Source organism: Lolium perenne, chromosome 5, assembly GCF_019359855.2.
Source record: "Lolium perenne isolate Kyuss_39 chromosome 5, Kyuss_2.0, whole genome shotgun sequence".
Lineage (NCBI taxonomy): Eukaryota > Viridiplantae > Streptophyta > Magnoliopsida > Poales > Poaceae > Lolium > Lolium perenne.
This window is the reverse complement of record NC_067248.2, coordinates 82,464,961-82,488,398: the sequence shown is the minus strand read 5'-3', so window position 1 is coordinate 82,488,398 and position 23,438 is coordinate 82,464,961. Positions and strand designations below refer to the sequence as shown.

General features: G+C 41.3%; 3 protein-coding genes across 3 annotated transcripts; 2 read left to right on the top strand and 1 right to left on the bottom strand.

The window, feature by feature from the left end:
- Positions 1-218: 218 nt before the first annotated feature.
- On the bottom strand, positions 219-10,264 carry LOC127300696 (DEAD-box ATP-dependent RNA helicase 28). The gene is made up of 19 exons (XM_071819920.1): positions 9,798-10,264; positions 9,473-9,616; positions 8,743-8,811; positions 8,554-8,660; positions 7,375-7,453; positions 6,586-6,759; positions 6,087-6,235; positions 5,870-5,965; positions 5,570-5,672; positions 4,563-4,625; positions 4,236-4,297; positions 3,291-3,387; positions 2,754-2,872; positions 2,637-2,679; positions 2,407-2,508; positions 1,340-1,435; positions 1,169-1,255; positions 637-920; positions 219-506 (listed from the first exon to the last, which is right to left on the bottom strand). Exons 1-19 carry the CDS (start codon positions 10,251-10,253, stop codon positions 488-490), a joined length of 2,349 nt encoding a protein of 782 aa, XP_071676021.1. The 5' UTR covers positions 10,254-10,264; the 3' UTR covers positions 219-487.
- A 372-nt stretch (positions 10,265-10,636) lies between these two features.
- LOC127300695 (uncharacterized) lies at positions 10,637-12,062 on the top strand. Its single transcript, XM_051330846.2, has 2 exons — positions 10,637-10,719; positions 11,586-12,062. The coding sequence occupies exons 1-2, from the start codon at positions 10,667-10,669 to the stop codon at positions 11,839-11,841; spliced, it is 309 nt and encodes a 102-aa protein (XP_051186806.1). The 5' UTR covers positions 10,637-10,666; the 3' UTR covers positions 11,842-12,062.
- Positions 12,063-12,863: 801 nt separating this feature from the next.
- On the top strand, positions 12,864-13,850 carry LOC127300694 (chlorophyll a-b binding protein, chloroplastic-like). The gene has a single exon (XM_051330845.2). The coding sequence runs from the start codon at positions 12,941-12,943 to the stop codon at positions 13,739-13,741; it is 801 nt and encodes a 266-aa protein (XP_051186805.1). The 5' UTR covers positions 12,864-12,940; the 3' UTR covers positions 13,742-13,850.
- Positions 13,851-23,438: the final 9,588 nt, after the last annotated feature.

Below are 23,438 nucleotides of genomic sequence, written 5' to 3'. Positions count from 1 at the left end.
GGCTGGTATGGTAAAAAAATAGCACCGAACCACAACAGATGCTCTTGCATGTCCTAGATCGACATCACACACAGCGTATCTGCAACAAACCAACCATTCCATTGAAGGTGTGCCCCCAGCCACCCATGCCCTTTACCTCCCGAGCAAGGAAACTAGCCCCATTGCACATCACAAAAACCTACTAGCATTTAGCTGAGACAATGAGAGAACTATAAACCGATCTACAAGCTAATGTTCCTGTAACGGCTTAGTGGTAAAAGAAAATTCTGTACAGGAAGAAACATGAGGTCCAGATATCATGGGAAGATGATTTCAGAAATGGAGAAATTGCAACTACATGGTATGGGTACAATTCTAAACTCATAGACAGAGACAGTGAGTAAACAACATCAGGACCCTGGGGATTCCTCGGGGCAAATCAGTCAAAAATGTTACAAGGGGTAATGCACGCCAAGTTATGACAATCCATTATAAGTTGACAGGTCTTCTACTTTCGCCGCTTGTACCTGACAAAAAGAAATTAGAAAACCCAGTTTTAGAAATGAGGGTTCCCAGAAAGCACTGCCAATGTCATTTTCGTCTTCTCCCCATAATGCAGAATTACAGAACTGGAGCAAATAAAACATCATTACATACCTTGATTTGCTCTTAAAAGAGTTCTTGGATTTCTTTGCAAAAGAGCTGTCCTTTTTCTTCAAGGCGCGGCCCTGTTTCCATTCACTCATATCATTCTGGAACAGTTCGTGCATTTCCTCTTGCCTAGTCTGCCCCTTTTCAGAAGGTTGTTTTGCCTTTTTCTCATTCTTTCCTTTGACAGCAACAATACCCTTTTTGCCCGTAGCCTTCATTGATTTTGCCCTACGATAAGCCACATCAACTACAGATTGGCTATTCTTTGCTTTCTTCCCTCCTTCGCTTTCCTGCAGAAACTCATTGAAGATTAGGAGGTGAATATAGCTCTATTATACGCATGAGGTCAGCCCCAAGTACCAGTCTAGAGTTCTTTTTAACAAGTATTCCCTCCGTCCCATGAATTTTTTCTTAGATTGTACATCCAAATTTAGACAATCTAAGACAACTTTCATGGGACGGAGGGAGTACTATAATAGAAAGCTCCATCGGAACAAATTTTAATTACAGTAGCCGCTGCTTTTTTATGGTTACTAACCTGAGCTTCCTCCTCATCTGCCCTGTCGTCCTCCAGCATCTCCCGTTGTGCCTCTAATTTTCGGCGTTTCTTCCTAGGTAGATTTTTCTGCACGACAACAGACAACAAGTCAACTAAACTATATCTGATGCACATTGCCAACTTACTCAAATATCACTTTAATAAGCACACCTCACGCTCTCTTCTTCTTTTCTCCTTCAGACGAAGATCTTCAGCTTGCTGAGCACTAACAACTCCGGAACCACTTTTAACTTGACCCATGGATTCCTTGATGGACAACAAGGCCAAATTTTAATCATATTACTGACATGTACGATTGACAGATGTCTGAATTACTAAGTACGAAGAATTCCATCAAAATGCAAAGGAAAAAAATCTAATTTATATAGAGACAACCAATCATAAGGAAATTTATAGGGAAACATTCATGTTGAAATCTATAATGCATGGCTTATCAGTGCATCAGGGTAGCAGGGGAAAAGGTAACAAAAGTTAGAATAGCAGTACAAATAGCAGGCTGAGGCATGATATATGCACTTGTCCAACATGGTTTCAGGTACAGTGGCAGTTCAATTACATTCGAGTCTTGCCTTTTAATTCCAATTGAACATTTGGTGTTGCACATAGGTGTAGGAGCTGTAGCTATATTATTCACTTAATATTTCTCTGTAAGAAGAGTGACAGCTATGGTTACCAGAGGTATAACTATAAGCATCATAGAGATGAAACTTGCATTCACATATACTCCAGGACAGCAGAGGCGATAGGGAAAGTAAGAGACTAATACTTTAATCTTAGAACCGAACGAAAATCAGACAAATAAAAGCACCCATATCACATTCATCATATACTTTAGTAGCACAAAATACATGGGGAAATGAAAGAACACAAAGCAGAACAATCTTAAGTCTAAAAAAGAAGCCCACTGGTCCAGTGGTATATATCTAATCTAACACATATAAAGCACAAGATTTTCCGATGCAACTACCATCAGATAAAGATATAACGCTCATAGAAGAACAAGATGAACCTATTGCACCCATATCACATTGACCATATACTTTAGTCGCAGAAAAAGCATGGGGAAATGAAAGAACACAAAGCAGAACAATGTGAAATGTAAAAAAGAAGCATTGGTCCAGTGGTATATTTCTAATCTAACACACAAAGCAAAAGATTTTTAGGTGCAACTGGCATCAGATAAAGATATCATTCATAAAAGAATAAGATGAACCTACTTTAGCAGCCTTTGCCAAAGTCTTCTTTTCCTTCTCAGTAGCAAACCAGGTTCTCTTTGGGCGTGAGTATATCTCATCCTTGTGAGCTATCATATTTTCTGCCTGATAGTTACACAATGGCAGAAAAAATAAGGTATAAATATATAGACATACATATAACTCATTCTGATCTAAAGAAATAAAGAGTAATCTTTAACTTAGTGAAAATCAAAATTTCAAGAAGATGTAACCTTTGTTGCTTCCATTTCAGCTTTCCGTAATGCCATTTCCTCCCTAAGATGAGACAGTAAAATAAACTATTAATAGCTGTTCAGGAAAAGGTGTACCATACAAACCATGAAACTGACCTTTCTTCTAGAATTATGTTAGAAATTTGATGTTCCAGTTGCTCGATTAATTTTGCACAGTCAGCAACAGGTTTCTCTGCAACAATGCGGCTTTTTAGCTGTGAACCAGCTTTCTTTGCCTGAAATATAATTCACAGATACTGGTCATAATCATTTCATACACTAACATATCTGTGATTTGAGTATTCATTTAAGAACTTCAAGGCTGAAATTGCGAAAGGCAGAATGCAAACTAATCAAACATGCCACTCATGGTCATTGGCCTGGCTCCTATGTAGATACAAGGTATATTCCAACATTATTATCAAAAAAGTTAATAGTTTTGACATCATGGAAATGATCATAGCCGCCATAAGTAATTATTCCCATTCGATACCCTGGTACCAAAATTGATCACCAGATCTCCTTTAGAATCGACAGATTAGATTGGAATACAAGCTGCAGATAACAAATAGAACTAAAACATTTTCGTGAACACATCTATGACCAACTATACCATAAATAAGGTTGCAGATAATGAAATATAAAAATACTTACGATAGCTTTCAAGAGGGATCTATCATCATCGGTAACAAATGTCACTGCATAGCCCTCCCTGCCTGCTCGAGCAGTACGACCAACACGATGAAGATAACTGTAACAGCATAAAACAACATACATCTATGAAAAACACACATAACCAAGTTTTGTTCATAACATAGGAATACATAAAACAAAGAATGTCATTAAAATTGGCAATGTGCGGTCTGCCGTTAAATAAAATTTTTGGGCTCTCCTGTGCAGTCAAGCAATTTTACAGGTACACAAAAATGGAAAACAAGAGCCTTTCAAGGTAGATCATGGCAAGGCTGTCTGCGGGAGTTGGCGAGGTTTAAAGGGTACATGGTGCAAAAAGATAACAGATATATTGTTATCTCTCTTGGAACACCAGGTGAAAAAGAGGATTATAAGATATTGAGCTGAACTTTTCTGTTTTATGGTACATCAAATTCCTCCGGAAACTGCATCACAAGATTTTAGTTGAATTTATACCGAGAGTAACTGTAACTAGTACACACAATAATCCATGCTATATGTTCTACAGAAAGCTAATGGATCTGGTAGTTGACATTGATAACTAAACCACGTAGAACAAGAAATTTCCAAAACCTGGTTAAAGAAACAATACAGGCTCTGGGCTGATTCTCGTGGAGGCAAATAAACAGACCACAAATACATGCATAAAGGATCCGGACTAAAGGCAGTTAAATATGTATATTGTCGATGAACAACAACTTCATCCAGCATAGTTCTAACACCAAAACCAGATGTAGAATTTGTGAGCAATTAATGAAGCACAGAGCCCCAAGTATAGATATCAACTCGAAAGGAACAATACTCGTTGCGAACATGGGATGCAGCACTGATGCACGAATATAACCTAAATAGCAGCAATACCAAATTACCACAATGGTGTAACAGTCTTCACGTATTTGCACTTACGTTGTGACGTCACGTGGGCAGGCAAAATTTATTACTGTTCGAACACCAACAATATCAATACCCTGCAAGTAAAAAAACAAAATCAACAAAACACTCAAAAATCAACAGAAGTACTCCCTCCGTCCTGAAATAAGTGACTCAGATTTGTCTAGATTCGCATGTATCTAGACAATCCGAGTCACCTATTTCTGGACGGAGGAAGTATTTTTCTTTTTTACATGCCCATTTCAATTTCTGGACGAAAGAAAACAAGACTGTAAGAAATGAATTGTGTAAAATAATATCGAAGATCTGAAAGAGAGGATAGAAATTAAAAAAGTCACTTACACGAGCTGCAATATCAGTTGCAATCAGGATATCCGCCTCTTGTTTTTTGAATTGTTCTAATGCCTACATAAATACAAAAAAATCTATTAACTAGCGAGGAGACGTGATACCTTGCATCGAACGAAAATTTCAAAACTAAGGAATTTGGCACATGTCATAGTTTGCATGTCTACATCTTCCAATTTTAATTTTGAGAATTTCGAGCTTAGATTTGTGTTATGTATGTGTGTAGCACATGGCCCCACACATCAACAACTTAGGAGAGGATCCTCATAACTAGTTTATCCTTTAAATTAGGAAAAATCCAAATATGGTAGGATCGAGATTCAAGTCCAGATCCAGTAAGTTGTCATGAGACTATTGTACAGCTTATGAAATCAAGCAAGAAAATAGAAGATTAATTCTCCCCCCATGCCACAAGTTGCCAAACTAAAATCCAGTTAGTTCAAGTGAAATAATTCCAAAATGGAGATGGAGTGCATGCGACAGCAAGAATAGTTGGAATGAAAATAGAAAAATAATTAGAGCAAGAAAATAGATGTAAAAATGAGTGAAATAATCCCAAAATGCTCAGGCAAGCCAAGATGAAAATTTCATAGTGTCATGCGTAGGGAACCCAGCCCCTAGCACCTAGCCAGAAAGAAAAAGATCCTAGGACTCATCAAAATTGTGGAATTTGGGTGCATGCCACAGTTAGATTGTTTAGGAAGGTGAAAAGGAAGGTGGGATGTCTACATCAAGTGAATAGGCTAAATCCTAAGAGTCTATTAAGTAACATGCCATTTAATCCAGAACAGATTTCATACACAATCTGTCAAGCTATAAATTATAACAATGCTATAAGCTCCTTTTACTCGGTGGACATGCTGGAAAATATGAATTCAAAACACAAGAGATAACATCACCATACAATGAAAGTGAAGAAAATAAAGATGCTAAAGAGACAAAGAGTTCACTACAGCAAAGCTAACATGGTAGACATTAAAGGTTCTAACAAATAAAATCACCTCAAGCCGCTGCGCCTGTGTAAGGTTGCCATGAAGTTCAGCAGCTTTCATCCCAGATAGACCAAACATTATTTTTAACCTGTGAGCAGAATGCTTTGTCCCACTACAAGGTGGGATGCAGTATGAACAAGTTAAAATAGATATGGTATTGATCCAGTAGAAAGCAGTAGTTCATCTTGAACATGCCTTGGTTAGCAGAATAAGGAGTACAAAGCCAGCTATCTTTACTGTACTGCTCGAGAAGATGAAGCTACAGAATAGGCAGAAACTTAAAAGTCGGACATGTCTCAGAACACGAACCTAAAAATGATTACTCTTTCCTTGAAGGTCTTCAAACAGAGAGCAAGCAGAACAGCTTCTTGATTTGCTTCACGTGATCGTCTTATTCTAACTACCCTGTAAAAAATGGAGAATAATGATAAAGAATAAATTATATATAGATCTGTATAACCGAAACACAGTTAATCAAGACAGCCATTGGAAAATATTAAACACACAAGGATGAGAAAGAGCATACTCTTCGGTCAATGTTGCAGGGCGTTTCAGCGATGGATCGGCTTCAAGACGAATTGGTTTGTTTAGCGAAAGTTTCACAAGTTCATCAATTTGCTCTGTCATTGTAGCAGAAAAGAGCATTGTCTGCCTTCTTTTAGGACACATGCGAATCTGCGCTTATCAGCAAACAGAAGCACATTAAGGACGAGCCCATTGGAAATGTTGTAAATTTTCTGAGTAACAGCAGAACTTAATATCCAGTCTCCGCCACCCATCGCTTCCCCACATCACACTGGGGGTGGGGGGGGGGGGGGGGGGGGGATTCAGATTTTTAACACAGCTATAAAACTCCAAACTCCAATTGTCTAAAGATGATCAACGAATAAATCTTATAATTGCTTGAGAATAACTCAATTCAATTGCTCTGCCAGTCAGACTCCAATGGTAAAACAATTACACAGACCAAATAAAAAACTACACAATGACAAGAAAGCAAGAAATTAGCAGTTTTTGGCGGTTACCAGTTCATTAATTTCAACACTGAAACCCAATTCCAGCAAACGGTCAGCTTCATCAAGGATCAAAATTGCAAGATCTTCAAGCCCAACAGAAAGGGAATTGCGTAGATGATCTATTATGCGACCAGGAGTGGCAACAACAATGTCAGGATTTGACCTTAAAGCTACCTCTTGTACCTGTGTAAGTACATAGCATACCATCAACATGATATTAACACAAGAATAACGAACAGCATTCAAGCAAGAAACTATACAGAATAAACAATAATGTACTTCAGCAGAAGCATTAAGCAGTCATAAATATTAGTGACTACCATTGCAAATTCAACAATGGCAGCTTATATAAATACCAAAGATCAAAGGTCACAGTACAGTTGATACAGTGATGGAAAAGGCTGGCTGGACACATGGCATTCAATCTGTCAGTTTCATGTAAAATTAATAGTATTATAGCAAAAAAGAAGGCAACTGCAATAAACAAAATTTCCAGTTATTTTTGTCTCTTTTGAAGCAGTCTATTACCCTAGTATGTCAGATTTTCATTCGCACACACATGATAGAAATAAAACACTCTTTTAACAAATGTATGGCAAATGGATAAGAATTGAACGCCTTGAAAACAGGCCAGCTCCATATGCAGACATGACTACAAAAGGATTAGAACATGCAGTGTCTTCTAATTCATGGATGAAAGGTTGTGTGTTCTGCAGAGAAATATTTACTGAACCGGAAAGGTGCAGGCATAACTCTAGGCAAGATTGAACAACAAAATAAAAAGATGCAACGGAATACCTTAGTTGGAAGTCCACCAACTATGAGACAGCACCTGATATCGGTAAACTGGGCTAATTTTTCAATCATACTGTGAACCCTGCATTTATTGGAGTATGAGTAGTAAGTAAAAAAATAGCGTTGAAACAGAAAATGCTGTAATAATGATGATGAAGCTTGTGATACATTACGGGATTAAGCTCATGTGCTATGAACCTATAAGCCTATAACAGGTGGAACCTTCTATACTGAACTACTGAGAGTCTGAGAAACAGGCATAGCACCTATTTCAGCCAGTATTACAGAAAATCTTGGAAAATTGGTGCAATAACATTGACAGCTCATCGCTTTGTGGTCCAGACACTGCTTAAGATAATCCACGTGGCTGATAACAAGAGGATGAAGGGGAACTTATACAAAAGAAATAAGATCTATATGACTTAGACCATTATGGAGGTGGTGGGAGAGGTCCCTCCTGGTCTTGGAATGAGGAATGTGCTTTCCTTCCATGGAAGCATAACCAAGAAAAACCTTGTTTGTGTGATTTATTGCTTATCTTTTGCTTCTTTTGAGAAGCAAGGAGTAGAGAACACAGCCTTCACGTGTACACTTGACTTCAGAGCAACAAGTGGGGTCTTTGTGCATTAAGATATATCATGGGTCCATAGTGCTAAATAATACTGTATGTTGCAGGTTTCAATAGATTTTACCAATAATTCTGTATATTTCTTTCAGAATATTTGCATTCTTTACTCTTAAAAAATATACATATTGATGCAATACAAAAGAAAAACTACATATTGGACGAATCCATAAACCAGATTTTCTTTTGACTTATTGCCTAATCAGCAGCGAAATTGAGTCGATTCTGACACCCATGTTGGAACAAAACAAACTTCAGCCTTCAAATGCGCGTTACAAAAGCTCCTTAAGACAGTGTCAAGATACAGATACTTGCTAACAGCCCAACAGTCTCACATCATAAAAACAATGTGTTACACCTCACCTCCAAAGTGCAGATTAAATCATATCACCGGAACATCGATAATTAACCAATAAACCAAAAGTGCAACGAAATAACTATTAGACAAAAGAGGCAAATGGGCTGGACCTTACTTAGGAAAAAACATATTGGAGCATAAATAATTCATGAGCTAACATGAAAGATGATAATAGAAACAATGAATATAAGAAACTTACTGAGCAGCCAACTCTCTAGTTGGAGTAAGAATAAGCACCCTAATAGCAGGTATACGCTTTGGCCGGAAAAGTAGACGCTCCAGCACAGGCAGAGAGAAAGCAGCTGTCTAATTTAAAGAGATAAATTAATATTAATACTTCAAACTACGAAATGCTTCATGCAGGGGGTTCTGTGTTCATTAGAGATACCTTCCCTGACCCCGTTATAGCGCTGCCACATATATCCCGCCCTGTTAATGCTAAAGGTATGCATGCAGCCTGGAATACGCAGAGTATTTAGCAAAAAGGAAATCAAGAAACAAATTAAGTAATGATAATGAATAACTCAGGTAGTAACAAAATATGTTTATTGATCAAGTGAGGTAGTTGTTCACAAGAAATGTGGGAAGGAGGTATTATGGTCTTTCGCCGTGCTGTTTAGAGTGTTCAATGGATTTGCAAGAAAATAATCGAATTTAAGTTCACAATCACACCTTCGGTGCAAATATAGAGAGGTGGTCATGATTCGTTTCTTGAGTGATTCAAAGGGAATTTCACGGTACCAGAATGCAGGGGTGCAATACCAACTAATTATCATGCCCAATGGGCCATGTTTATGCTCATTTCATCACACCTTAAAGTGCAATTTAAGTAGTTAACCAACCATAAAATGAAACAATATTGTTGAAAATATTAAATATGCATGACTTACAGTTTTGAACCATACGACGACAAAACTATAATTGCAAAATACTGACACAGATAATAAGCATCTTTCCAGATTTATCGCAAATTCATTATCAGCGGCGGTAGAGATTTTAGGATGGCCCTACAAGCCATTCTTGGAGAAGAAAAAAAGTTGACACATCTGATAGACAGAAGGTGGCATTCTTTTCATATCATGTTGCTCACAGCCTAGAGAAGAAGTGCAGGCGCAAACCTGAATAGGTGTTGGTTTCTGGTAGCCAAGTGCTTCACAAGCTCGAACGAGTGGGCGTGATAGGTTGAGCTCAAGGAACGAATTTGCGCTGAACGACGCTCCTTCGGACGACGCGAAAAACTTGGAAGGGTCCGGAGTGCCACTCTGTTCGGGTGCATCATCGTCCTGTGATTACAAGGAAGAAGCATCTCGTAACTTTGTATGTAATGCAAGAGTACTTTCAACTAACCAAACTACCCGCCCTCCTGACGGATTGGAGATAAGTAAAAGCGAATTGGCAGCTAGACTAAATAAACAGAAAAGAAGGGAGAACTAAAATGGCAACGAAGCTCACCTCCTGTGCAGGATCTTCTTCCTCTTCGTCCTCTTCTCCTTGCTCAGGTTCACTCACTTCGCCATCCTCCTCCCCGCTGTCTTCCTCGTCTACCTCCTCCTCCTCCCCCTCGCTCTCTTCGTCGTCGTCGTCGCTCTCCTCTAGCTCGTCCTCCTCGTCCCCGCTCTCCCCCTTCACCGCCTCCTCGTCGCTATCATCATCCTCAGCAGCATCCTCCTCCTCGTCGTCGTCCTCTGATCCGTCGGGCATAGAGGGGTTGCGTCGTCCCCTGAGGGCCTGTGAGATCTTCTCGTCGATGGAGGTGGTGCGGCGGCTGGCGTGCTCCGCCGCCACGGACTGCGCGTACGTGGAGAACTCCCACGGAGACTGCGCTGGCTTGCGCCGCGCGGATGCCGCCGCCGCCTCGTCGTCGGAACCGTCCGGGTCAAACCGGAAGTCGGGGTCCATGTCGGCGAGAGAGAGAGCGAGGGAGGGAAAGAAGTGGTTTTTCCGGCGGTGGGGAGGAGGCGGCGAGGGTTTATTCCAGGGTTTCGGTTCCTGAAGGAGGAGGAGGGCGTCGGATGGGCTTTTTTGGGCCGACGGAGTATCATGGGCTTGTTGGGCCGACGGAGTATGATGGGCTTTGTCTCGGCGTGCGGTGACTACAGCTGCCCGACGGGCACTCCGTTCTCCCAGCCCAAACCCGGTAAAACTTCGCCGGTCGCCTCTGCCGACGGCCGTCCCTCCACTCCGGTGAACCCTTGGGGCGGCGCGACTCGTGGTAGAAGCCGGCGCTATCCCCGTCCCCCTCCAGCTCCAGCGGATCCGATCCGTCTCTCTATTTTGGTGCCTCCCCTCCACATTTCAGAGCCCCGTCGCAAATGGATCGAGTCGGCAGCGGCGAGAAGCACCTCGAGGACTGCACCGTCTCCAAGTTTGTCAACTCTCCCTTTCCTATGCCCAAACTTTTCATTCCATTCCTGATAATGCTTCAGTCACCACGGTTGACCTATTGAGGTTTCGGATTCGCCCACGCTGCCCACCGAGTGTTTGTTGAAATTCCTGAACGCCAATAACCATCTACAACTTATATCACCTAACCCCGTGTTCATTTTTTGTTGGATCATCGTCATGTCTTTGCCGACACAATATTTGATGGTCGGCAAGATGGATAATCACACCTTTTAAAAACTGAACAACATTGGGTAGAGGAGTATGTTTCTCTTGGACACTTTACAGTTAACTTACTACGTACGGGTGGGTGAGCACTATAGTATATGTATGTCCAACATCTCGAGTCAGCCAAGTTCATAAGGCTATCTCATGCATCTTTAGTACTCAAGTTAAGGCTCCGTTTTAATGCTTGCTTTAATAGAATTAGAGGAGTATATTTTTGTTTAAGAGAACTACATGTCGTAGTGTCAGATAGATATGATTCATAGATATACGTGAACTAAAGCTGACTTCATCAGTGGACTTCATGTTAAGGTACCCACATAACTGTGAACTAATAGAGGCATGCAAAGAGCTATGGGCTTAACAAGCCTGCATATACTTGGAAACTTTTAGATTAATGGTTTGTGCAAATAAAACCTCGAGTGAACATGCGCTGTATATTTTCTATACATTTATTAAGATGATATAAACCTACCACTGTAAACCAAATTTAGCGCAGAAAACGATCATGCATCTGTAGATTTATGAACTTTGCAGATGTATTGTCAGAAACGATGGGCAGCTCTTTAGGCAGCAGTTTTCTTGTAATATGCTATGCTGACACAACTTGGCATATGCATGCAGTGCCCTCGGAACTTGGGTCTTCTCTGTTGCTGGTGCTCTCCTTGCTATTCCTGTGGGCATAAAGAAGAAATCCTTCGCTCCACTGGTGTTCTTTGGCACTACTGGAACTATGCTTGACATCATCATGGGCATTAGCCAATGTGAGAGGGAGCATGCGGAGCGGCAGATGAAGCTTTTGGGAGCGCAAAACCTTTCGGCGAGTGCTTCAGTAGAGGGTGAAAGCCTGACCGAGTCCTTCGCCCACGTGGACAAGTGAAATACATCTTGCTGTTTTCTTTTCTGAATTCCTGGGTCTGAAGGCCATGACTTATCTGCTCATGTGTGAAACATACAATCTCTGAACGTTGCAAACCTTGCTGTTCTTCCTATTTCCTAATAATATGTACTGAGCAATGGTCAGTGTGAGCTAGTGTTAGTCAAATACTATGTTTTATAACCTTTTGTTTGATATAATCAAGTTGATGACCTTCATTTGTATGTGGGCAGCTCTTGGAGATGTCATGGTCCTGTTTGTGGGTTTGGTAGTGGGTACTCGTCACTGTCTAGTGCCTGGTGGACTAAGCAGCCATAGCAATGTCCTAAATAAAGAAAAGTGGGTTAACTAAATAAAAATACAGTATGATAAACCAAAGCCGATATTGAGATTGATTTTTTTGTGTACCTAATGTCTATTCACTCAAGTTTGCATCCCTTAATCATGAGATATTTAGGTAATGCAAGCTGTTTAGTGATTGTTAAGGCATGGTTCTATGTGGAAAATAAAGAACACCTTGTTCAATAAAAAGCAGATACTGAGGTAGATAAAATGGGTATGGCCGACCCATTTTTTGTAGCTATATAGTAAAAATTTCACCATTTTGCAGACTATAAATCTGAGGCATTGGGCTCCATCTAATGATGGAAATCACACGGATGAAAACTTGTGTATTCCGAAAGAAGGAATCACTTGAATGTTACAGTGCTTTTTCTACAGTCATCATTTCCTCTGAGATTGCTTAACAAACCATGAATTCAGCAAACTTGCGTTCTCAGTTTCCTGTAAATTGGCAATTTTACTCGTTCCGCCTCCAAACACTTCACCAAAATTTCCAACTCAATAAGTGATCTATCTCCAAGGAGATCCAGGCTTAGCCACAAATATCCCCTTCCCTGGCTCTCAATACGCCAAGTGTTCGAAGATGAGGAGATCTCCACTGCACCAATGGCACTGAAGCTCCTGGTATTTTTTGTCTATCTGTATCTTGTCAGCATACGTCAACACGTTAAATAGCCCTGCCCTTCCCTCAATTCAAGCCATCTCCACACTCACGTCTCACTCTTGAAGAACACGAGACAACTCCTATCTTAGCAGCGCAATGACGACCACCAACATGTCACTATCCTCCTCGGCCTTCGCCGGCAAGGCAGTGAAGAACTTACCGTCATTAGCACTTTTTGGCGAGGCTCGCGTGACCATGCGCAAGACTGCGGCAAAGGCTAAGCAGGTTGCCTCAAGCAGCCCGTGGTACGGCGCAGACCGTGTGCTCTACCTCGGCCCGCTCTCTGGAGAGCCCCCGAGCTACCTGACCGGTGAGTTCCCGGGTGACTATGGGTGGGACACCGCTGGGCTCTCAGCTGACCCTGAGACCTTCGCCAAGAACCGTGAGCTGGAAGTGATCCACTCGCGTTGGGCCATGCTTGGTGCGCTCGGTTGTGTCTTCCCTGAGCTGCTGGCTCGCAATGGCATCAAGTTCGGCGAGGCTGTATGGTTCAAGGCTGGCTCTCAAATCTTTAGCGAGGGTGGTCTTGACTATCTCGGCAACCCTAGCCTTGTCCACGCGCAGAGCATCCTCGCCATTTGGGCCTGCCAGGTTGTGCTTATGGGCGCCGTCGAGGGATACCGCATTGCCGGTGGCCCACTCGGTGAGGTAGTCGACCCACTCTACCCAGGCGGTAGCTTTGACCCGTTGGGCCTAGCGGATGATCCTGAGGCATTCTCGGAGCTCAAGGTTAAAGAGCTCAAGAATGGCCGCCTCGCCATGTTCTCCATGTTCGGCTTCTTCGTGCAAGCTATCGTCACCGGCAAGGGCCCGCTCGAGAACCTTGCTGATCATATTACTGACCCCGTCAACAACAACGCATGGGCATTCGCTACCAACTTTGCTCCTGGCCAGTAAGATGTCAATGTATAGACCGTGCGCACTATATATGACTCATTTATGGTGTGGTTTGATTTGTACTACCACGATGTAAATTATTGTTGTTCAAGAAGAACGATTTCAATCACGACAAAGTCTGCGCAAAAGCATGTGTGCCTGCTCAGGCTTCATGTCCTGCGCCTCGCCGTTTGATATTCCACAGCGCAACACCCAGGCAACTTCAGCTTGATTTTGTGGATGGAAAGCCAGAGTAAAACTGACGTCCATTCTTTTATGCATCGCTCAGTTGCTTGGAACTGCAGCAAAAACTCACCTCTAGAAGTCGGGGCCATGGCTAGGCAAAAACCTCAAGGAGGGTTATGGATGTTGATTGTTCAATCCATATCTCTAACATGGCGATTTGCTTCAAAGATTGACCAAGACCTTAGGTTGCAAATTTCTAATAATTATTCTTCGATGACCAGTACCTACCTTAGATAAAGTAATCTAGAAGGTTCACTAAAAAAAATGTAATCTAGATAGAAGGTATGCTGCCACTCTTGCCTGCCATGGTGCCACCTGCCATGAGTGGCGACACTCTTTCTCTTGTGTTGTGTTTGGATGCACACAGTTGGGTCTGAAATTGAATTTGATTGGGAATTTCAAATCCATCATGGAAAGGAAATGGCTTCAGTTCGAATTCAGTTGTTTGGGTCCGCTTGAAATTTGATATTGGAATTAAAGGGTGGTATCCAATTCCAATTCTTGTTTGAATGTAGAAACGATGAAAAAAAAGTGTATATTATTATGTATATATGTTATTTTGCACACACAATAACATTTAAAATAATCGAAATAAGGTGGGTTAAATTTCCTAATTCACCGCCAAAACTCCAAAACTTGGTCAATCAGATACTATAAGATGACAGTTATATTATGGTACAACTCCGTCCTTCTCCTGTGCTTAAGAAGTAGTTTCAGTCAAGGAGTCTCTCCTCATCACTATAGACGCGTTTGGCACTTGTGTCAAGCAGCCAATGCCCATTGTACAAGTACAACTATGGAAGGATATTGCAAATAATTTCATAGGCAATATAAGTAAATTCATGTTGCGATATAGAAAATGAAATTCCGCAAAGCTAGGTAATAGTTGTCATATTGAAAAGCTTTTCATACCGAGTATGAACTGAGCGAAGTAATAAAAATACTCTTTTACACATCCAAAAAACAATGGTAAAAGAATGACTACCAACTTGTGTAACTTCCTGGAAAAAAGGAATAGAAAAACATATTATATTCACAACAACTAGACTGGAAAAATATATAGAAAAGAAATAACATTCAACAGAAACCTATAAAATGACATGGGACTCACATTGTAGAGCTCCTCGATCTTTGACCTTAAATAGATCAATCACATCATCACTCATCATGGTAGAAAAATCTTTCTCCACATAGCAAACCATAACATCACTCATGAACTTCTCACCCATTTTATTCCTCAAAACACTCTTGAAAATATTCATTGTTGAAAAGCATCTTTTCGCCGATGCATCGTGGCGACCAACAAAATTAACACCAACTTTAGAAGTTGATACTCCAAAGGAAAATAAAGATGCTTCTTTTTTCGATAAAGAGATTTTTGTTATTTAAAAGATTTAAGAATTACACCTGGCATCTGAATAACTGAGTTCACATAGCAGTTCCAATCCAAGAGTTACATCAAAAATAGAAATACTAAGGCTCTCTACAAGTAATCACGACAGAAAATGTAAGAGCCCATATGGTGATGGTGGGACAATATGTGGATTACGTATCCATGTTGGATAAAAACGCCCTTTGCCACGTCCTCCAACCGTCTAGATACCTCCATAAATAGGTCATGATGCTCCACACGATGTAGAGACGGCCATAAACGGAATGTAGTTGAGCACCGGTAGATGGCATGCATAAGTGAAGCATTTTATCATTAAAATGCCTTGTAATTTCTATAAAGTAATAGCGACCAAATAATGGGCAGCCATTCTCACCCAAATAAGTAGCTTAAATCTAGGATCCACATCATTGAGCCAATAGCCGAAAATATTCACAACACTATATGGTGGGTATAAGGTAGGACCTATCTGGATGGCTGACCATATAGATATAGCAATCTACATTGGAAGGATAAGTGTTGTATAGTTTGTCATTTGTTTTTTTTTCTTAGGTCTCGTCCTGGAAGACACATGTCTAACTTCCATGCCAATTGTGTTTTACGAGGTTATCATTAGTAAGAATTACACCACGACGAAGGTACCACGAGAAAACCTTTGTTTTCAGCGGAATCTTCATCTGTCAACTTTTTTATTATTATCAACTGGCACCACCGGTAGGACTAGAGTTTTGTACATAGAGTCCACCGTTACCACTCTCGTGTAGATTCCAATGAAATTCATCGGTGCCCTACGTCGAATTGACCAAAACCAGATGTTGTAGCAAAGCATTTCAAGATGCTAGCCTAGGACCAACGATATCTCTTCTGAACGACACAATTGGTGGTCAAGTTTCCAACACCTTAGCGAGCGTACCGCTTGTATGGCGCACAATGTTGCCTACACAGTTGGGTATTCCCTCATCAGATAACCATCCAAGATGATGCGGTTTTTCATAAAAGCAGTCTGAGACGGACGAACTACATGACACATAGCAACTTTGGTAAAAAAAAATTAAAACTATCATTAATAAGACAAGTTGGCCTATATTGTTGGATCCTTTCTGCCTAATTAATCCGGTGGTCAACAAGATAGAAGCTTGGTCTCACAAAACCTTAGTACGTGCTAGAGCCCATACTGATACCATAGAAATTCAGATTTCCAGTCACTATTCATTAGTACATGGTCTAGCTTTTCGTAGAGTTGTTTTCCCAAGTGATTTGCCTCCTCATCATTGAAACCTACCCTAAATCCAAGCTGGCAATGAATAAAAAGGGCCAATGGTTATCAAACCTGGCTTTGCACTTCTCGAATGGAAAACGAAGCAAATTGAATCCCCCAAATAAGAATAGGGTATTGATGGCGCGTGATGCACACGTCCGTTGGGAACCCCAAGAGGAAGGTGTGATGCGCACAGCAGTAAGTTTTCCCTCAGAAAGAAACCAAGGTTATCGAACCAGTAGGAGATGAAGGCCACGTGAAGGTTGTTGGTGGAAGAGTGTAGTGCGGCGCAACACCAGGGATTCCGGCGCCAACGTGGAACCTGCACAACACAATAAAAATACTTTGCGCCAACTTAACAGTGAGGTTGTCAATCTCACCGGCTTGCTGAAAACAAAGGATTAAACGTATGGTGTGGAGAATAATGTTTGTTTGCGAAGATCAACAGAGAGATTGCAGTAGATTGTATCTCAGATGTAAAAAAATGGACCGGGGTCCACAGTTCACTAGTGGTGTCTCTCCAATAAGATAAATAGCATGTTGGGTAAACAAATTACAGTTGGGCAATTGACAGAATAGAGATGCACATACATATCATGATGACTACTATGAGATTTAATTAGGGCATTACGACAATGAACATAGACCGCCATCCAGCATGCATCTATGCCTAAAAAGTCCACCTTCAGGTTAGCATCCGCACCCCTTCCAGTATTAAGTTGCAAACAACAGACAATTGCATTAAGTATGGTGTGTAATGTAATCAACACAAATATCCTTAGACAAAGTATCGATGTTTTATCCCTAGTGGCAACAGCACATCCACAACCTTAGAACTTTCTGTCACTCTCCCAGATTCAATGGAGGCATGAACCCACTATCGAGCATAAATACTCCCTCTTGGAGTTACAAGTATCAACTTGGCCAGAGCCTCTACTAGCAACGGAGAGCATGCAAGAACATAAACAACACATATATGATAGATCAATTAATCAACTTGACATAGTATTCAATATTCATCGGATCCCAACAAACACAACATGTAGCATTACAAATAGATGATCCTGATCATGATAGGCAGCTCACAAGATCTAAACATGATAGCACAAGAGGAGAATACAACCATCTAGCTACTGCTATGGACCCATAGTCCAAGGATGAACTACTCACGCATCAGTCCGGAGGCGGGCATGGTGATGTAGAGCCCTCCGGTGATGATTCCCCTCTCCGGCAGGGTGCCGGAGACGATCTCCTGAATCCCCCGAGATGGGATTGACGGCGGCGGCGTCTCTGGAACTTTTTCCGTATCGTGGCTCTCGGTAATAGGGTTTTCGCGATGGAGAGAATATATAGGCGAAGGGGCAGAGTCGGGGGACGCTCGAGGGGCCCACCCCATAGGGCGGCGCGGCCAGGGGTGGGGCCGCCTCGTCGCCCGTCTTCGTCTCCTCTTCGGACTTCTGGAAGGCTCCGTGCAAAATAAGACCGTGGGCTTTTGTTTCGTCCAATTCCGAGAATATTTCCTGTGTAGGATTTTTGAAACCAAAAATAGCAGAAAACAGGAACTAGCACTTCGGCATCTTGTTAATAGGTTAGTGCCAGAAAATGCATCAAAATGATGTAAAGTGTATATAAAACATGTGAGTATTGTCATAAAACTAGCATGGAACATAAGAAATTATAGATACGTATGAGACGTATCAAGCATCCCCAAGCTTAGTTCCTACTCGACCTCGAGTAGGTAAACGATAACAAGGATAATTTCTGAAGTGACATGCTACTATCATAATCTTGATCAATACTATAGTAAAGCATATGAGATGAATGAAGTGATTCGAAGCAAAGGTTTGCTAACAAAAATATAATGACTAAACAACTAAATCATATAGCAAAAACTTTTCATGAATAGTACTTTCAAGAAAAGTATCAAAAAGACTTGCATAAGAGCTAACTCATAAAGCAATAGATTCAAAGTAAGAGGTTTCGAAGCAACACAAAGGATGATTAAGTTTCAGCAATTGCTTTCAACTTGTAACATGTATATCTCATGGATAATTGTCAACATAAAGTAATATAACAAGTGCAATAAGTAAACATGTAAGAATCAGTGCACACAGTTGACACAAGTGTTTGCTTCTAAGATAGAAAGAAGTAGGTAAACTGACTCAACATAAAATAAAAGAAAGGCCCTTCGCAGAGGGAAGCAGGGATTACTCATGTGCTAGAGCTTTTTATTTTGAAAACATGGAAACAATTTTGTCAACGGTAGTAATAATTCATATGTGTTATGCATAAAACTTTCTATAAGTTGCAAGCCTCATGCATCGAATACCAATAGTGTTCGCACCTTGTCCTAATTAGCTCGGATTTTCATGGATTATCATAGCATTACATATGTTTCAACCAAGTGTCACAAAGGGGTACCTCTATGCCACCTGTACAAAGGTCCAAGGAGATAGATCGCATTTGATTTCTCAGTTTTGATAGATCTCAACTTGAGGACATCCATACCGGGACAACATAGAAAACAAACAATGGACTCCTCTTTTTAATGCTTAAAGCATTTGATACGTCTCTGATATGTCCAAAACGTATCTACTTTCCCGAACACTTTTGCTATTGTTTTGCCTCTAATTTGTGTGTTTTGGATACAACTAACACGGACTAACGCCACTACAAGAAAAGTTGCCATGGCCGACGAAGTTGAAGTCGCGCCGTGGTTGCTGGTGTACCATGGCCGACGATTTTTGGTCCCTCCGTGGTTCATGTCAAAACATTTTTTTTCTCATTTTTGAGGCCACCTAGCCCGACGAAAGCGGCCAAAACGTCGCGTATGGTGGCCCGGGACGTGGTGCATCTCGAAATCTCGGGTTCGCCGGCCGAGTCAACGCAAATCCGCACCGCCGAGGGATGTAGGGCCCAGATGGCAGCCTCTCTCGGCATTGTTTTTTCTAGATCGCGCCATCTCGTTCAACGTTCTCCGATCGAGCCGTTTACGATGCAGGATCATGGGTCCCGCATGTCATCCTCTATGAACCAAAATTCTTTCTATTCTTGGATTTTTTTTGACCCCCTGATTTCTGGCTACTTCCTTTTTCTTTTGATCCCTTGCCGCCTTGGAAACGTTGAGACCGCTGCTGCTAAATGGGACCCGCATGTCATCCTCTATGTGCAATCAACTTTCTTTTCTTGGAGTTTTTTTTGGCACCTCAAATTTGGTCACTTGCCTTTTTCTTTCGATCCCCTGCCGTCTCTCAAACGGTGATACCGCTGCTGCTAACTGGGACCCGCATGTCATCCTCTATGTACTATAAAACTTTCTTTTCTTGAATTATTTTTGGCACCTCATATTTGGTCACTTACCTTTTTCTTTCGATCCCCTGCCGCCTCTCAAACGGTGATACCGCTGCTGCTAAATGGGACCCGCATGTCATCCTCTATGTACTATAAAACTTTCTTTTCTTGGATTTTTTTGGCACCTCATATTTGGTCACTTGACTTTTTCTTTCGATCCTCACGCTGCCTCTCAAACGGTGATACCGCTGCTGCTAAATGGGACCCGCATGTCATCCTCTATGTACTATACAACTTTCTTTTCTTGGATTTTTTTGGCACCTCATATTTGGTCACTTGACTTTTTCTTTCGATCCCCTGCTTTCTCTAAAAGGGTGATACCGCTCTTTGCTAAATGGGTCCCGCATGTCATCCACTATGTACTATAAAACTTTCTTTTCTTGGATTTTTTTTGGCACCTCATATTTGGTAACTTGACTTTTTCTTTCGATCCTCGCTGCCTCTCAAGCAGTTGATACCGCTTTGCTAAATGGGACCCGCATGTCATCCTCTATGTTCTATAAAACTTTCATTTTTTGGATTATTTTTGGCACCTCATATTTGGTCACTTGACTTTTTCTTTCGATCCCCTGCCGCCTCTCAAACGGTGAGACCGCTGCAGCTAAATGGGACCCGTATGTCATCCTCTATGAGCAATCAACTTTCTTTTCTTGGAGTTTTTTTTGGCACCTCATATTTGGTCACTTGCCTTTTTCTTTCGATCTCATGCCACGTTTGAAACGTTGAGGTACCTTGGCTCATGGGACCCGCATGTCATCCTCTCGTGTGCTATAAAAGTTTCCTTTGTTGGATTTTTTCACCCTACGATTTTTTGCTTGCCTTTTTCTTTTGATCCCTGCCCCTTTGAAACGTTGAGTAAGTTTGTTGGTTCAAGGGACCCGCATGTCATCCTCTATGTCCATCAACTTTCTTTTCTTGGATTTTTTCACCCCTAATTACTAGCTACTTTCTTTTTCTTTTGATCTCAAGCCGCATTACAAACATTGAGACCGCTGCTGCAAAATGGGACCCACATGTCATCCTCTATGTACAATAAATCTTGGATTATTTTTGGCTCCGGATAATTGGTCACTTGCCTTTTTCTTTCGATCTCATGCCGCCTTTGAAACGTTGAGTAAGCTGCTGGCTCATGGGTCCCGCATGTCATCCTCTACGAACAATAAAAGTTTCCTTTCTTGGAGTTATTTTTTACCCCTAATTTCTGGCTATTTGCCTTTTTCTTTTGATCCCTCGCCCCGTTGAAACGACGAGGACGCTGTTGGCAGGTCGGTCCCCCCTGTGATCCTCTATGAAAAACTAAAGGTTCCTTTGGTGGATTTATTTTTGAACACTAATAACTGACTGGCTATTACCTGTATTTTTCTTTCGATCCCCTGCCGCCTTGGAATTGTTGAGAATGCTTTGCCTCATTTTTCTTTTGGTCTGTGCCGCCTTGGAAACGTTGAGACCGCTGCTACAAAATGGGACCCGCATGTCATCCTCTATGTACAATAAAGTTTCTTTTCTTGGATTATTTTTGGCTCCCGATATTATGTCACTTGCCTTTTTCTTTCGATCTCATGCCGACTTTGAAACGTTGAGGATCTGCTTGCCTCATGGGTCCCGCATGTCATCCTCTCGTAACGATAAATGCTTTCTTTTCTTGTATTTTTTTACCAACTGATTTTTGGCTTTTTTTATTTTCGATCCTCGCCGCCTTTGAAACGTTGACTCCGCCGCCGGCTCATGGGTCCCCGATGTCACCCTCCCGTACAAGAAACATGTGATATTTTATTTTGCGGACAATAAACGTTGTATTTCGCTACGAGCTATTGCAAACGGATAAATTAAATCTTTATATCTACATAAACAAACTTATATGTTGAATCTCCTTGTTTTTTGTTTTTGCGAAGCATAGGACTTTCTGTTTTTTTTTTTGAGAAAAATCCGACCTTTCTGTTTTGGAGTGGGCTGAAATTGTACGAGTCAAAAGGCCCAAGCGGGATAGTTCGAAGGCCCAGATGTCGAGATACATCCCAATTGAAATCTTTCTTTTCTTGGATTTTTTCACACCCCGATTTACGGCTACTTCATTTTTCTTTCGGTCTGTGCCGCCTTGGAAGCGTTGAGACCGCTGCTACAAAATGGGACCCGCATGTCATCCTCTATGTACAATAAAGTTTCTTTTCTTGGATTATTTTTGGCTCCCGATATTATGTCACTTGACTTTTTCTTTCAATCTCATGCCGACTTTGAAACGTTGAGGAAGGCTGGCTCATGGGTCCCGCATGTCATCCTCTATGAACAATAAAAGTTTTCTTTGTTGGATTTATTTTTTTCCCCTAATTTACGGCTATTTGTCTTTTTCTTTTGATCCCCTGCCCCCTTTGAAACGATGACGACGCAGTGGCAAGTCGGTCCCACATGTCATCCTCTATGAACAATAAAAGTTTCCTTTGATGGATTTATTTTTGACCCTAATTAATTTCTGGCTATTTCTTTTTTTATTTTGATCCTGCCGCCTTGAAATAGTTGAGGATGTCTTGCCTCATGGGTCCCGCATGTCATCCTCTCGTAAAGGTAAATGTTTCTTTTCTTGAATTTGTTTACCAACCGATTTTTGGCTTATTTTTTCTTTCGATCTCCTGCCACCTTTAAAACGTTGACGACGCCGCTGGCTCATGGGTCCCCAATGTCAGCCTCCCCATACCGCAAATCCTCTTTACGCAAAGGTTGTATTTCTAGATAGATAAGGTGGATTCGAATACGCCATGGTTCGAGCAGCTCGGTAAGCCTTCTTGCACTAATTAATGGAAGTAGTGTATCGCAAGGTCAAGACATGTGGCTCGGTGTAATGAATCTATATGAATCATGTTGTGGGTTCAATCTGATAGTTCTCTAACAGGTCAGCCAAAATAGAAATTAAGTTTTTTTCTAAAACGGAAATGCAAATTAAGATGAACACAAACATTAGTTATCATAATAGCTGATCATACATACATACTTGCTAAGAGCAAAAGCTTGCCAGAGTTTTACCACCCATACAATTAATTAGCGATTCGAGATAAGATAACCTTATATAAGTATAACTACAAATGCATTTGCTAAGGGCTCATGGGACAACAGAACTAGACAACCGCGAACTTTATGACCAGCATGTCACAGCGGCATCGAAAGATCTTGACCTTCAACTTTGATCCAATGCGAAGTTTGGCACCGTCAATGAACTTTTTCCACCTGGAAGTAACAGCCAAGCGGCCATCTCGTGGACCGACAGAGTACCGTCCCTCCACGGTGAGACCTTCACTCTCCATGACGAGGGATATCTTGCCCCTTCGGCCAGCATTGAGATCCTTGGAGATACTTTTAGGCAATTTCTGATTCAAAGCAAGAGATACCACCAAAAATTAGACAATGGCACCAATGCACTGAACCATGTGAGACTTTGAGCAGAGAAGACATCAAGATAAGAGCAGTTATGCTGTCATATACTC

Bases quoted from the DNA above. Each gene is read 5' to 3' on its own strand.
- LOC127300695 (XM_051330846.2), top strand. From the start codon at position 10,667: ATGGATCGAGTCGGCAGCGGCGAGAAGCACCTCGAGGACTGCACCGTC. The intron at 10,720-11,585 runs GTTTGTCAACTC...ATATGCATGCAG, and splicing joins GAGGACTGCACCGTCTCCAA to TGCCCTCGGAACTTGGGTCT.
- LOC127300696 (XM_071819920.1), bottom strand. From the start codon at position 10,253: ATGGACCCCGACTTCCGGTTTGACCCGGACGGTTCCGACGACGAGGCG. The intron at 8,812-9,472 runs GTTTGCGCCTGC...TGCGTATTCCAG, and splicing joins AGAAACCAACACCTATTCAG to GCTGCATGCATACCTTTAGC. The intron at 6,760-7,374 runs GTATTCCGTTGC...GTACTTACACAG, and splicing joins TTGGTGGACTTCCAACTAAG to GTACAAGAGGTAGCTTTAAG.
- LOC127300694 (XM_051330845.2), top strand. From the start codon at position 12,941: ATGACGACCACCAACATGTCACTATCCTCCTCGGCCTTCGCCGGCAAG.